The 15,506-nt window shown below is 45.4% G+C and overlaps 1 protein-coding gene and 3 pseudogenes across 1 annotated transcript; 1 reads left to right on the top strand and 3 right to left on the bottom strand.

The window, feature by feature from the left end:
- Positions 1 to 971: 971 nt before the first annotated feature.
- LOC117853335 (uncharacterized) lies at positions 972 to 4,831 on the bottom strand (annotated as a pseudogene).
- A 4,449-nt stretch (positions 4,832 to 9,280) lies between these two features.
- Positions 9,281 to 10,087, top strand: LOC117853324 (urease accessory protein F-like; annotated as a pseudogene).
- A 523-nt stretch (positions 10,088 to 10,610) lies between these two features.
- On the bottom strand, positions 10,611 to 12,694 carry LOC117844874 (4-hydroxyphenylpyruvate dioxygenase). The gene is made up of 2 exons (XM_034725699.2): positions 11,501 to 12,694; positions 10,611 to 11,030 (listed from the first exon to the last, which is right to left on the bottom strand). Exons 1-2 carry the CDS (start codon positions 12,637 to 12,639, stop codon positions 10,844 to 10,846), a joined length of 1,326 nt encoding a protein of 441 aa, XP_034581590.1. The 5' UTR covers positions 12,640 to 12,694; the 3' UTR covers positions 10,611 to 10,843.
- A 2,325-nt stretch (positions 12,695 to 15,019) lies between these two features.
- On the bottom strand, positions 15,020 to 15,129 carry LOC117841821 (U5 spliceosomal RNA; annotated as a pseudogene).
- Between the last annotated feature and the right edge of the window lie 377 nt (positions 15,130 to 15,506).

Here is a 15,506-nt window from a genome sequence, read left to right as displayed (position 1 = left end):
GTGGTATTCAGGAGTTGTTTTAGCTTGCTGAATGGATCTAATGTTCAAGAAATTGGTTAGCTGAATAATCTTAGAATTACTGATATCTCTCTTTTAATGCATTATCTAGTTGGACCTATGTTTCCTTGGTCTACATTATTGCTCACCCTGCAGAGCCTTTTTTCTGTCTAATAACTATGGCAATATTGCTGCTGAGGTAGGCCGTATGCTTCCCAAAATTCCAATTGTAAGCTTGTCCAGCGATGCATTTTTATGACTAGTCTACCCTGCAGGTCTATCTCAGCAAGTTTAACTATAATGCATCGCAGCAAGAGCCTTCTTCAATGCAAGCTTACTCTGTGTGTGAATTATTTTGTGTACAAATCAGCCTATGGCAAATTCCAGACAACCGTCTACTCTCAGTATCCACATACCACAGTAATAGCCTCACCGCAAGCTTGCTATCTGCACTGCCGAACCAAACTCAATTATCTGAACTATTTTGATCTCTCAAAGAATGATTTCAGTGGTTCCATCCCCCGTGGCATCTGTGTGTGAATTATTCTGTGTTCAAGTCATTATTAATAAAATGGAATGTTCTAACAGTGAATAATTCCACGAAATACTGTAGTTCACAAGTATAAACATCATACACTCCTCATCTCAGGACAGAGGCTAGGTTATTCACTCTCAGTTAACCATACTGTCATAGTGCTGAGATTAAGCGAGTCTAGCAAGTTTATAAGGGCTATACTTCTCATACAAATTAATTAGCTAGCTTGGTCAGGGGACATCGTCTAGACGCCAGCGTCAGGAGCACAGCCGTGATTTTGCCTTGTTATGGCCTGTAGTAGCCCCTGTGATGATGGTAAGTAGGGTATCTCCAGTGGTCACGAGGTGTTTAATCTTCGTAGTACCAACTTGTTGCAATGGCATGTGGGGAGTGCAGCCACCTGGGGCGACGGGGCCTGTATATGTGGGAACTGGGGAGTTCAGCAGCATTGCGCCAGCATGGCAGCATGAGAGGAGCTCAGCAGCCGTGGGCCAGCTTCAGTGTCGCGGTAACAGCTCCTTGATGGTGGTGGCTTTCTATTGCCTGAAAGAACCTCCTGCAACAATTACAATGAGCAGTGCATTCATCAACACACGATTACATCATTCAGAAAAATTTGATGGCGCATGACTGGACGATTCATCTGTATAAGATAATTTTAAGTTTGTATGTAGTACTCATATATTCAGAGACATTTGCCACCAGCCTCACGCTTAGCAAGTGTTTTATAGTTTCAATGACAATTTATAAGGTGTTGTGTGCCAGATACCAGATAGGAGGCAGGAATTCTGAGGTTTTGCTAATTGTGAGCTGGTTAAAATCGCTACCAAGCGTCAAATAAGGTTCTAGACAGGAATGAGAGATTTTATGTGATCCCTTCCATGCTTTTCATGAGAAAAATCAACAAGCTTTAGCACTTTGTCTTCGTTCCAATAAAACTAAACGTATGACATACGATTTTAAAAAGTACACAACAAACACCTGCAATCTCAAAACATGACATTACAAACAAAGTTTCACCCATCAACTGACTATGTAAGCTTAGTTCTTGGACTTCAACAGTGCTACAATAGTGATATAGCATCCCAGTTTAACTCAGCAACCAAGTACAAGACAAGAATGCAAGAGATATGAAATGTAGATAACCTGTAATAGTTGATGTGCAATTTGAACTTACGAAGAATGGGCTTTGATGATAACTAGAACCTTGCCTAGATAATCTTCGATTTCCTCAAGAACGAAAATTGCTCCACTACCAGAACAAATAAACTCAATGTTTTATCCCCTCATGCCAATTATCTCATCAACATATGGCAGTGGGGTCTTCATTGTCTGCGTAATCTGAAAGCCAAAATGTTATGAAAGAGCAAGGTCTGAAGAAGTGTGACTGTTGGAAACATGATCCTTTAGCTTATATTTACTGAAAAGGAAAAATGACATGGAAAAGATTAGATTCAAAAGATACTGGGCATAATAGCTGAAATTTTAACCAAAACATACAAACCAGATGATAATAAGACCTGTGTTGTTAACGGATCAGTTTGTTGGCTCAAATCTGGAGAGTACGTGTCATGAAAAGATGGATTGCATCCATATAAGAATCTATTGCCTTTTGGATTAGTATGACCCAGCTGATCATACAAAAAAATATGGAAAAATCAAGTGCAAAGAAGAATGGGTATAACAGTTGAAATTTGAATGCAATCAGGCAAGGAAACTGACAAAAGATTTAGGCTGTCGCTACTACCTACAGAGTATATTGTTTTAGCACACGACCTGTGTCATCAAGGAATCAGTTGTGTGTCATCAAGGAGTAAGGGTCACAGAAAGATAAGCCATGTCCATACAATAGTCTACTGCCTATTGTTTACTATAACTTTGTTGATCAGATAACCAAAAAACCTGGTTTACGGCAAGAGGATAAACATCAATAAATTGATTTTCTTTAGAAGTATCCTGTGGCTGGGTTACTCCTTGGTTCTGAAATGAGCAAAATAAACATCAATTGCATTAGAATACTACAAGATGCTGAAATATTTATGCAAAGGAGAGCAGGCAGAAATATACCTTTCTTTCAAATAGATGGAGCACACCATGATCAACTAGGAACTTCCAGAGAAGTCAGTGATTTTAGGGCATTGCAAACCTTGAGAGAAGCACCATGTATCTCCACAATTCTTTCATCTAGGGTCTCACAACTCAATAGCTCATCTAGAAGAACACATGGAGCAGAAAGTGTTACAGCTGGACTCTTGAAATCTATATAGCATAAAACTTGATTGCAATGGAAAATATAAGATGTTCACGAGCATGGAATTCAAACTCAACCCTTTATCACAAGCCTAAACCGGATATAAAACCAGCATTGAGAACTAGGGTGAAATTTTTTGGTTGACTGATTAATATGTACCAACAAAATTTAGTATTTTGTAATTTGAACAACCAAATCAATCAAGAGACAAGTAAGAATCCTTTCTATTTCCAATTTTTCATTTGTGGAACAGGAGATATTCAAGCAAATAGAGCTAGTGCAAGTCTTGTGACAAGATTGGTCCTACTTTTTTATGAGAAAAAGTCAGGTGCTGTAAAAAAAACTATGAAAAAGCACAACAAATTGTAAGAGGACTTAAAAACGTATAATAAAATTGCAATTGTGGATGCATGTAATTTAGAAAAACTGAGACCAGAAAATAAATGTGCACCATGGATGTCTTGAATCAGAAATTGAAAAGGTGAAGTACTATATTTTAGAAAAGAAAAAAAAGCTAAGGGAAAGACGTTGGTTGAAGTCACATTCGTTGTCGATATTCCAACAGTGAAGTAACGTTGTCATACCGTAGTTAAAAAAACAGTACACTAATACTTATTAGACTGCACATAACCCATCTAACGACCAACCACTAATGAATACAACCTTTAACTGAACATTTTTGATGAAGATACTTAACAACATACCTTCAACTATAATCCTTATTGTAGCACCAGTACTTTCTTGGATTGACTTTATTGTGACTACTGACAGCTTGTGCAGCTGGAACTACTGACAGAAAATATTACTGGTGCAGAAGCAGATAAAGTTCCATCAGAATTGATCTCTTCTATTCCCGCTTAATTATATGCTTGAATATCATAATTGAAGAATTCATGCAGATATCACATTCAATCCTGATACCTTTACATGATACATTAGTTTTGTACCATTTAATTACGCAATTACAGAATATCATGCATGCAATTTGTTACCATTTAAATATCCATTTCCTAAGCAAGTCAAGGTTCAAAACTTAACAGTGCCGCAGATATCAGCCTCTTATTCATAAGACACAGTATGGTTGCCTCCAGAATGTAGCAGCACATTGCAACGAGCAGCGTAACACAAATTATTTGAAGTGTCAATTTCTGAAGTTCGGGAATAAATTTAAAATTCGTCCTACCAAAACCAATGCTACGCAGAATGAACACACGAGGTATAGTTTATATCTCTAGTGTTTACAATCAACAGGCACGATTGCAAGAGCAATCCAGTTTCTTATTGAGTTAATTAATCCCTCAACTTGGTGGAGATAAAAATGAGACCGTACCAAGGCATGCTTGAGGACGCGAGCACGGGTCTCATCGCAGAGGCTCTTGATGGTGTTATGTGACGCCCGGACTAGAGACTAATGAAGCTGAGGAGGGAACGTTCACTGAAGAAGGTGCCAACGACATGTCTCGAGCGTAGCGAGTGTTAGCTGTTATGTGTGTGTGTCGCGTGAGTATGGGTGGGCCCCTGTTGGCAGTGAGGTAGCGAGAACTCTTTAGAGAGGAGAGGAGTCTGTAACCGGTAACACTATTATCCGTTTGAAAATACCGAACGAGCAGAGGAACTTTCCTCGCCCGGTCCCAAATTCCCATCTCTCGATCCGATTGTTCTTCTCACGTCGCAAGCGATCGTCGGTGGCCACGGGTGCGACATGTTACCACGGCGCCCGATGACGCTGGCGACCTTGTCCGTCGGCACCACCTGCCGGAACACGCTCGCGCCGGCCCACCGGCGCCACCGCTGCCTCACCTCCTCCTTGGTCTTCCTCTCCGCCACCGCCATCTGCGCCGCCTGAAGCTCTGGCTCAACCACGGCGCGTGGGGGAAGGGTCCGGCGGGAGGCGGCTCAAGCACCGGACCATCCGCGTCCGGCTCCGAGTCGGAGGATAGGGCCCACGGCTCCACCTCCTCTGGATCCTCCTCCTCGTCGACGCCACCTTCCGAAATGTCGTCGATCGCAGCGCCCTCCTGCGGCGGCGGGGCCGCGGGCGGCACCATGCCGGAGGGTTTTCGGGACGCGGCAGAGCGAAGCAAACCGAACCGCTTCTTGGCTCTTGGGGTCCCGGGCTGTCCGTTGGGCCGCTGAACAAGGAGGACCGGTAGTTAGCTCGCCTGTGAGTCGATGTTGACTGGTTCAAGATTGAAGGCAGAAGCATGATCGGACGGGTGCATCGATTGTTTTTTTTCCTTCTAAAGAATAAAACGGCTATTTTTAGCCGATTGCCTTTGAATTATAACCTTTTTTTTATTGGAAAAAATCTATTTTACTCTCCTCGTCTATTTACTTTGTCCACTTAACCCCTAAGCAAAATTTGGGCTCACTTAGCTCCCGCAAACTATTTCATTGTCCAATCTACCCCTAATTAGATTTCTCTTTTTTTTTCTTCGCGTACAAATTGAATTTTAATTTCAGATTTTGTCAGTTGACTTATAACATGATGCTATAGGTTAAAAAATATATTAAAATTTTTTCATGATTACTTTTCGTACAGTTTTGTATATCTAAGATCAATTTAGTATTATATATTCCTAACCTATGAAAATAATCATGAAAAATTCTTAGTATAATTTTCTAAGGCAAAAACATATGCTCACAAAATTTGAACTCAAAATTCAAGTCATACACGAAGAAATAAAAAAGAGAAATCTAAAAAGAGAAATTTAAAAAGAGAAATCTAATCAGGGGTAGATTGGACCAAATGAAATAGTTCAGGAAAGTAAAATAAGCTAAAATTTTATTTAGAAGGTTAAGTGGACAAAATGGATAGACGTAACTAACCCGGAGGACACATTCATTGTTCGATCGACTCCACGAGTCCATTTCTTTTTTTAAAAAAAGATTGCTGCACATACAAGCTTATGCATCATCGAAGCCCCGTTCTCATGCTGCCATGCAATCGCTTTGCCAGATCAAGTACACGGCGGGCAGCAGGGTCAATCGATGATCTGGAGTTCTGAACCCACGAAGAGGATACGGCTCGGCTTAACTTAGGAGGTGTTTGGATACGAAGTGCTAAATTTTAACGGTGTCACATCGGATATTCGGATGCTAATTAGGAGAACTAAATATGAGCTAATTATAAAATTAATTGCAGAACCCTGTGCTAATTCGCGAGACGAATCTATTAAGTCTAATTAATCCACCATTGGCAAATGATTACTGTAGCACCACATTGTCAAATCACAGACTAATTAAACTTAATAAATTCGTCTCGCGAATTACACTCCAACTGTGCAATTAGTTTTGTAATTAGTCTATATTTAATACTTCTAATTAGCCTCTAAACATCCGATGTGATCGGTATTAAACTTCAAGTGTTGGAGCCAAACAGGCCCTTAATGCTCTGTATTCTACGGCATCCACGCCGACAGGTCTCGGGCAGCAACTTTTTTTTTAAAGAGAGGCAGCAACTTGTTCGCCGCGGGCAGGCAGAGCAGCACCGATCGGTGGTTCTGTTGCGAGCGGCAGGAGAATAAAGTTTAGTCCCGTGACATCATATATTTGATACTAATTAGGAGTATTAAATATAGATTAATTACGAAACCAATTGCACGGATGGAGTTTAATTCGCAAGACGAATCTATTAAGTCCAATTAATTCATAATTAGCACATAGTTACTGTAGCATCACATTGTCAAATCATGGACTAATTAGGTTTAATAGATTCGTCTCGCGAATTAGCCTCCATTTGTGCAATTGGTTCTATAATTAGCTCATATTTAGTCCTTCTAATTAGTATCTAAACATTCGATGTAACAGGAACTAAATTTTAGTCCGTGGAACCAAACAAGTTTGTCAACCACTTGACCCTGGTATCTGCGGACTGCGGGTGATGAGCAGGCGGTGCACGTTGCAGTTGCAGGAGTCGACGCCAACCACGGCGGCTACCTCCTTCTCTTGCTCCGGCGGGCGCGGTCGACGCCGACCACGACGGCTGCCTCCTCCTCTTGCTCTGACGGGCGCGGGCGATATGGTCAAGGAATGACGTAGCATGCCCAAGGATGACGACATTGGGGCGCCGTTGCCGCGCTCCATCAGCCCGGCCACCGTTCGGAGCGCGCGTGCGTCACCCTCCCTTGCCTCCTTGCCGACGTGGCATCGTGGAGGTGGGCTGCTTGCCATGGCAGGTGAAGGTGTTGGAAATATGCGTTTAAATCTACCAGATATAAACATGAGGTATATTACGTAACTTATTGCTACTGTTATGTAACCGAATTTTAGATTCAAACAGACAGGCGTAACCCGCAATATGCTCATTAAACAGTGTGTAAAAGCAGCATAAGCAAAACAGATGTAACCAGAACTTCTAAGCACATAACCTTCCTGCACATGATGTAACCCAAACTGTAACAGATCCAATTTGTGGACTTACAAATCAAGCATTTCATCCTTGTGTAGACTCGCTGCAGGGTTACTCGGTGCAGTTCAGATCGTTGATGTGGCAGTGTAGAACGTAGTCGATCGATTCGAGCGGTCGCGCAGTTGCGCTGCCCCTCGTGCATGCTTCACGATGGCAACACCTCGGAGATATCGCTCACCCTCCTCCTCGATGCACGCCAAAGAGAAGAGCCGACGAGATCCAGCAGCTCAGTACCATAGCACACTTCACCGGTGGAAAAAGGGAGAAGAGCAGTAATTCGTGGGTGTCTCGTGTGTGTTTCCTTGGACGTTTCCAGGACTTTTTATAGAGATAGCAGCCTTTTGCTGACCATTTCTACTATAAAATCGTCTCACTAATTGGCAGTAGTAACTGCCCACTTAATTCCGGAGTAAGGCATTGACTGCGTGATTATCACCTCTAATGGCTGTTGCACACACAAACAGCAAAAAGTCACGAGTCATGCAGTTGGTTACGTGAAAAGGAACGTGAATACGCGCGATCGGTGCCTTGTGTAACCTAAGTCACATTCTCTTATTTATTTGCGTATTCTTAGCTTCCACCATCTCAAAGTAGCAGTACGGGTGCATCTTAGCTTTGACATGGGTGATTTTTCCAACAGAAGGAAGGAGGCCGTGACAGCCGGAAGATAAAACAAGCTGGTTGGTAGTGCGCCGGCGCTGGCAGAGCGATCCGCCGCTGTCGGCTCTCGGCTTGACCACGCGGATGCATGAACTGGGGAAGGGCGCCTCTATTTCGGATGCAAAGTGATGCCTCAGCCCTCAGCATGCTTCATTGCTCTGGGAGTCGGGACATGGAAAACTAAAGGCAGTGATCCGGAGGTGACGCGATGCGAGGAGCGGCTATGCTCTTCACAGAGCAGCAGGCAGGGTGTGCACTGTGCAGGGATTGGATTGTGCTGGTCCAACTACTGCCTGGCAACAGAACACGCCCACCCGGCCCGGCAGCATCGCCGGCAACCCGCGACCGGCTCCTCAACCCGGCGACCGCACACGGGAGCAGCGCGGCGCGTGGCGACGCGAGAGCGCGCGGGACGAATAAAGAGGAGGATATTCCAACCACGACGTGGTTGGCGCCAAGAGGGCACAATTCAAAATTTCCTTCACATTCCAGTGGTCGGTTGGTTGGGTCATGGGCCATTGTGCTTCTTTGATTAGGCCGTCTAAAGCTAGACGGAGACAGCGGGCCGGGCCGAAGCTCGTGGGGTGTTTGCTCCAAATCTTCGCCAAGCATGCCGCTCTACTACTAGTTGCTTCCCTGGACACAACAGCAGTCACTCCTCAGTTCCTTAACATAGACAGTACTGGTCGCTGGAGTTGCTGCAAGCTGCTCCATGTTCCATTTTCCAAATGCTCCACAGAGCAGCTGCATAAAGCATATTTGTCACTGTAAAATTGGAGAACGTGGGTGCCTAACTTGACCGGCCACGGTTGCATGTTAATATATAGCCTGGAGGCACAAGATTACATTGGGCCGGGAATGTTGTTGTTTACATCATACAAATTAAAGATAGACAACTCTATCTAGCTAACCGAGTCCATGACAAGTATAACAGCCTTTGCTTTACAGATAACATGCAACCATAACTAATTCTAACAGTCACACCATGTTGTTTTTTTTTATCACATATCCATAATTTGGCAAGGGACTCAAAGCCAGATACTACACTCAAACCTGTACGCTGTGCTAAACCAGCCCACACTTGAATGGCGCAGTCAAAGAATAGCAGTCGCATTGCATGTGAATCAAGATGCGCTGCAGATATCGTGAACTTTCGTGCGTGCTGATGGGCAGTGTTTTTCTGGGTCTTGTGTGCTCCTAACTCAGTCATAAGTTTGCCTCGAGCATCATAAGCCTTCTTACCATGATCCTGCTAGTAACATCTTCATTTCTGTTCACGCAAGTCTACAAATTCAGAAGGATATAAGAGCCTCCTAAGACCAGAAATGACAGAATTAGGACTTCTATAATCTATGAGTTAATGTGATTTAATCCGACAAACTATTTACTCTTTTCAGTGCTACAGATTGGTCCGGCTAATCCATTTTTTGCTAATGGAGTTGGATCATCTGGTATCCATGGAAACAAGGTTGCTCTACTTAATGGACTCTGAAATGGAAGAGGCACCCTCCAAGGCTGCAGGTGTAAATCAGAATCTGCACTGTACATGGTGGAAGACACTGGACTTCAACTTCCCACCGGCGGGTTTCGCGCACTCGTACCGTCTTGAAGCTGCGATGCAATCTCACATGGTGAACAGCCACGAAGACCTGATGTAATTTGTCATCCTGTTCCTGGAGAACACTGGCCGACTACTGCTTCCGTTCGTGTAATCGTGTACTGTGCTAGCAAGGTCCCTGATGCAGCAGCATGGGTCAGGCTAGTGGCTAGATCAGTTGCTGTAAGCTACAATGAGGAACGGAGTTGGGAGGCGTCGACATCTCAAGGCTCAGCTCTGTTGAGAGTGGCTGCATCTGTCTTCACCGAGGTTCAAGCCCTGCAGGATCTCCAGCAGGTACACCTAAGTTCAAAAGGAGTTTCATTTCACCACGCGCCTATATTTGAATTGATCTGTGGGCTGGCTGGTCGGCTGGATTCAGCAGCGAGACAGCGCAATCTTTGTGATGATGAGAGATGTGATCTCTGCCGCAACAAGGCTCGGTTTGATTGGACCGCTGGCTGCTTCCGTGCTCCAGCACCACTGCACCAGGTTGCACAGGATCATGAAAGTATGGTGCAGAAATGAAGGGACTATGATGTCCCTGAGGCATCACAGACTGCCTCTCTGGACCGGATCATGCCGCTTGATGTCACTGAGGGCTGCCATGCTTACATGTTCTCCAGGCTGTCTTGAGCCTGTTCGCTTCAGCTTATAAGCCGGCTGAAAAGCTGAAACGGCTGATTTGTTGTGAGAGGAAAATACTGTTTGGTGGCTGATAAGCCGCTTGAATAAGCTGAAGCAAACTTGTTCCTGAAGATAAGGTCTGCTACCATCTCCCTTTTTTATTTCTCTTCCAACAGAATTCAAGCATACATGCCACATTGGACATGCTTTGGTACCATTCTGGTAAATATTTGGTTACCTTCATAGAGATTTGTGTTACTCTGCATGAATGAAACATCTCTAATGGCACATGATGAGTGATGACTAGCAAAAATGCAGTTAGGTCGCAGAATTCAAGCTCACAGAATTTAATATGAGCACGTGAATACCTGATAAATCCAGCCAGAGGTCTAGATGGCCTTATTCTGTTTGCTGAATGCAATTTGCTGTAGTGGATATGAAAGTAGGATTATCTCGGGAGAAGCAAAGGTCAACTGGCTTCAGATAAACAAAAACTAGCATCAAGTGATTACAAGCATCTACTCCAGGCACAGAATCATCATTCCTCATGGCTCATTTTATTTTCATGCAAACTTGTAGTACAACAAAGTCGCTAAACAATGCATTATCAATATTATGGTGTTTGCCCTCTCTTCCACCTTTTACACTTACTGTAGGATCTTTCTTCATATATTCAACAATTACAACATCCATTTCTGGCAACGTCTTTTGTTTTGCTCCATAACACAAAGCACTACAACTGTTGCACTTCTTCTAGCTCCTAATTTAGGATCCCTGAACCGCAGCAGCTTGCTTTGATTCAAGGGACTTCTCATAGTCCTCAATGGATTTGAACAGCTGCGAGAAGTTTCCCTTTCCAAAACCGCCACAACCACCCTTCTGGTATTCCTGCCCCTGCTCGTCCTTCTCCATGCACCCAATCCTTTGTATTATCTCCAAGAACAATGTTTGCCTGGATGACATAGCTGATCCAATTAGATCCAGAATAGTATAGAAGTAGAGAAATTAGCAATCGATGCAGTCAGAAAACACTAGAATACAGGGTTCCATATTAAAGCATTAACCCTGACATCTCAAACCAAAATCTTCAAAAATTAAGTGCAAATGACCACAGCTGATAATTAGTTTATGTAATCAGTTGAGAGATAGGGTGTGCTTGCAAGAAGAATCAAACATTTGATTTTTCACTCAGTACATCCTTCTTTCAATCCCTTTTAGTTGTCACAATCTCCATAAAGATGCATCATGCATCAGGGCACAAAAGGAGTTCCAAGAGAATCTTATGTCCCATACCTTTTCTGTACAGTATGCATGCAGTCAATCAATTAGTTGACTACTACAAACCTGAAATTGTTCCTATTGATTTGGAATTCGACATGCAGGCATGCAATGCAAATACTGGAAAAGTTCAGTTTTCTTTACCTGTCCCCCACTGGCTTGGTGAAGATTTGGAGCAACACCCCCTGGTCATCCCTGTCCACCAGCACCCCCAGTTCCTGGCACTCCTTAATCTGAGCCTCCGAGAGCACGTCCCCGGCGCGCCGCCTCACACCTTCGTAATAGTCGGGCGGTGGAGCCGCCATGAACTCGAATCCGCCCATGGCTGAGCGTGCTTGCATCTCCCGCAGCGTCCTGAGCACGTCGTCGCTGGCCAGCGCGATGTGCTGCACGCCGGGGCCGCCGTTGTGGTCCAGGAACGTCTGTATCTGGCTGCGGCGCTTGGTGCCGTGGACGGGCTCGTTGAGCGGGATCAGCACGGTCTCGGAGTTGTTGGCGAGCACCATCGAATTGAGTCCGCTCTCCGCCGTGCCCACGTCCTCCGCCGTGAACTCGGCGAATTCGTGGAACCCCGTGAACCCGGCGACGTACGCGGCCACCGGCGCCAGCTCCGGGACGTTGCCGACGATGTGGTCGAACCTCCTGAGCCCGTAGTTCAGCGCCCCGGGGTTGTTCACGTTCTCGAAGCCCGGCAGGAAGGGCGCGTCCTCGGCGTCCGGGTAGCTCACGTAGCGGAGGACGACGTCGCCGTAGAGCTCGACCTCGGCGAGGCGGAACCCGAGGCCGAGCTCGACGGGCTTGAACGCGGGGCGCGCGCCGGCGGCGACGCTGGCGCGGAAGGCGTCCTCGGCGTCGGCGACGCGGAGCCCGATGGCGCGCACCGCGAGGCCGTGGTCGGCCGCGAAGCTCCGCGCGGCGGGCGCGGAAAAGGACGGCAGGGATGCGGTTGCGGCGTCGACGCCGTGCGCGTATGGCGCGGTGAAGAGGAACGCGAGGGAGCCCGAGCGGAGCAGGAGCGAGGCGTGCGCGGAGTTCCCCGTGGAGAGGTCGGACCGCGCGGCGAGCGGCGCGCCGAGCCCGAAGGAGAAGCGGCCGGCGGCGGACGTGGCGTCGGCGCACCAGAGCTCGACGTGGTGGAACGACAGCGTGTGGAAGCGGTCGGAGCGCGGGTTGACGCGGACGAAGCCGCGGTGGCCGACGAGGCGGAACGCCGCCTGATCCCCCGCTGCCGGCGCCGCGGCGGCGCCCGGTGCGGCGGCGGCGGGGGTCGGGGTCGGGGGCATGGCGCGTGGCTCTCGGAGGGTGTGGGGGCGTGGTGGCGTCGTCTGCTTGCAGCAGTTGCGCTTGGCTTGGGGTGGGTGTGACCGTGTGGGTGAGGTAAATAAAGGGTCGAGATGATGCCACGTGGGCAAAAGATTCTGTGGTGGCGGGTGGGATTAGCCTTCTTATGATTGTTGGTGGGTGGATATTTGTGAAGTGGGTGAGTTGCTGACTGGCCTAGGGACCAACAGCCGGTACTATCATCTTCTCGAGGGAAAAAAAAAGGAAACAGCCCGAGCCTATGAGTAATAGTGTGAATTGTGAAAACTAGGAGAGGCAACGGTAATATTTCGTGACTATGATTTTGTGGCTTTAGAGCAAGGCTAATAATACAGCCGGCTGCTGGCTGCATTAATATAAAGCATACTTATCCTCTCAGCCTATCCATATACTAGTGAGTTCTTCAATATTAATACAAGGCATACTTATCTCTCTTACAAATTTTTTTGATTCTTGTGTCTAAACGGGTTGTAAGTTTACAACATGCTTTTCCTCTCTCTTCTCTCCTCTCTCCTCCACCTCAGCATTCAGCCTACTTACAACCTGTCATTATACTTGCTCTTATCATTCCCCCCTTGCCTTGCTCTTCCTGCGTGATATTGGATACTCCCTTAATAAAAAAAAGTCATTCTGAAATTCAAAATTTGTCTAAAAAATAAGTCATTATACTCAATTTTTCATATGTGCATGTGCATATAGTCATGCATCAGTTCAATTAGCACCAAATATGACTAACAAATAGACGCAATTGGGCTCATTTTACCTCCTTAATCTATCCTAAAATTACTTGGGTGACTTGTTTCATGGGACGAATGGAGTAGATTCGATAATGCGCAATAGGTAGGTTTTGTGTAATAAATGAGTGCATAAGGTAAGTACAATCAATTCACACGAAGTGGCTGAAGATGTACATACTTGTCATGTGTGTTAAAACCCTCGTTAAAACCCATATAAGGAAGTTCTATAAAATCTTGAAGAACTCACCATCTCAAAGATGAGCCATATAAACTTTCAAATTCAAACTCAACATGATTTGGAAGATGAAAAGGGTAAATTTGGGTTTAAAAGAAAAATAATAAAGTATGTTATTTTTGTCCTTTGTGCATATATGTTTGACATTTGTGTGTTTTTGCATCTCATGGATGGGATGGAGTTTGGCCGTAAAAATTTGCGCGGGAACGGTGAGTTAGTTTTTCAAATTTTTTGAAATATCTTAATTACGACTTTTGATAGAGTTTTCAAGTTTCCAATACTTAGCTAGTTTACAATGGATATGGTATTATGGTTCCAATAAGTAATGACGCCTTGTTGTTGTTGGGGGCTTTCATCCACCTACCACGACTAGAAATGAATCTAATAATGATGTTTCTTACGGGTGATATTTTCATACCTATAATTAGTTTTAGATTTTACTATTTTAGACACCTCAGAGGCCAGATCCTCTTACAATGCTCAAGCAAATGTCTTGCAAGTGATGAAACTATAGTCGTGACATGCCAAGTTTGAGCTAGGGCTTATGGCAGAAATGAGATACTGATTTTAGTTTGTTACATTGCTACTCCCTCCGTTCCAATGGGATTATAGTTTTATCCGCAGTCAATTTTTTTTAACTTTGCTTAGATAAAATTAGACGAGTTTCACTTACACAAACTAAATCTCTTATATTTTAAACAGTAGTATACCTTACAAATCCTCAAGCAGGGACACTGATGAGTTAACCTTGTGCTCATGCATGTGACCTGTAGATCAATATTTTCTCGCGTAGACTAAAAATGTAGTTCAAATTGTGCCACATGCTGCGTGCAGTCCCTTCTCCACCAAACAACACAATAAATGTCACGTACTTTGGGTAACCAAACATAAAACATGCCTAAATGGCTGCATCATGCTACTGAACGAAGGTACCGAAACGTTTGCGTCGCTTGATTTGGATAAGTGACGCGACAGATGGTCCCGAGATCCAGACCCGTGAGGATATGCATCCGACCTGTGCCCATGCTGTGCTGCCCAGTTCCCTGTTTGACCGTCTCTGCTCAACCAGAGGCTTCAGCGTCTCGTCCTCTGCTAAACCCAGACGCACTCTTCGTGCACGTAAGCTGAGTCATCACGCCCATCCGCAAAAGCGACAACGAAAACATCGCAGCGCAGATGCCAAAACTGAACAGCAAGAAAAACTATTGTGATGAGAAGACAAATAACAGACGTCCCGTGAGTGACAAAAACATCAAAGATGCTGCTGCTGCAAGAAGCCAAAAACAGAGCAGTGTAGAACTTCACGAGCTATGACTAAAAAAGAGTCCGAATTTTAAACGCGGAAGAAAATTTAAGTTTGAATTGTTGTGCACCCACTCGCGAGAGAGGGTACCCTCCAAAAACAAGCGTATGCTGCTTTGTGTGGCGAGCGCACGGTACTCTTTTGAAAGAATAGTTGGCTTTGTGCTCACCACGCAGCTGTGTGAGCTGGGACGCCGCGGCTGAGATTGGGCCAGATCCAGCTGGTGTAACCAGCTGTGTTTACTAGCTTGGTCGGTCTTCCGGACTAGACTCATGCGGTGCAAAAATGACCTGCCAGCCTGCATCATGTGGAACGCAAAAATCGATCGTTTTATGCGGTGCAAGCCCGTGCGAGCGTGTTTTCACGCATGCGGAGGGAAGTCGGGAGATAGACGTGGCCTGGCACCATAATTTGGGCCAACTAGGGTTACCACCGCCGGTATATAGTGGTGGCCTCCCGGGCGTGTCGCCCTCTTCCCTCGCAGACGCGCCGCCTCCACCAACTCCTCCACTCCTCTCTCCTGTCTCCCTTTTGCACTCAACTCCTCCACTCCTC

The sequence above is a fragment of the Setaria viridis genome, chromosome 1 (genome assembly GCF_005286985.2).
Source record: "Setaria viridis chromosome 1, Setaria_viridis_v4.0, whole genome shotgun sequence".
Taxonomy (NCBI): domain Eukaryota; kingdom Viridiplantae; phylum Streptophyta; class Magnoliopsida; order Poales; family Poaceae; genus Setaria; species Setaria viridis.
The sequence above is the reverse complement of the archived record's forward strand: the minus strand, read 5'-3'. Positions and strand labels throughout refer to the sequence as shown.

Excerpts from the sequence above, each read along its gene's own strand:
- LOC117844874 (XM_034725699.2), bottom strand. The coding sequence starts at position 12,639 with ATGCCCCCGACCCCGACCCCCGCCGCCGCCGCACCGGGCGCCGCCGCG. Across the intron at positions 11,031-11,500 it reads ACCAAGCCAGTGGGGGACAG|GCAAACATTGTTCTTGGAGA; the intron begins GTAAAGAAAACT and ends TATGTCATCCAG.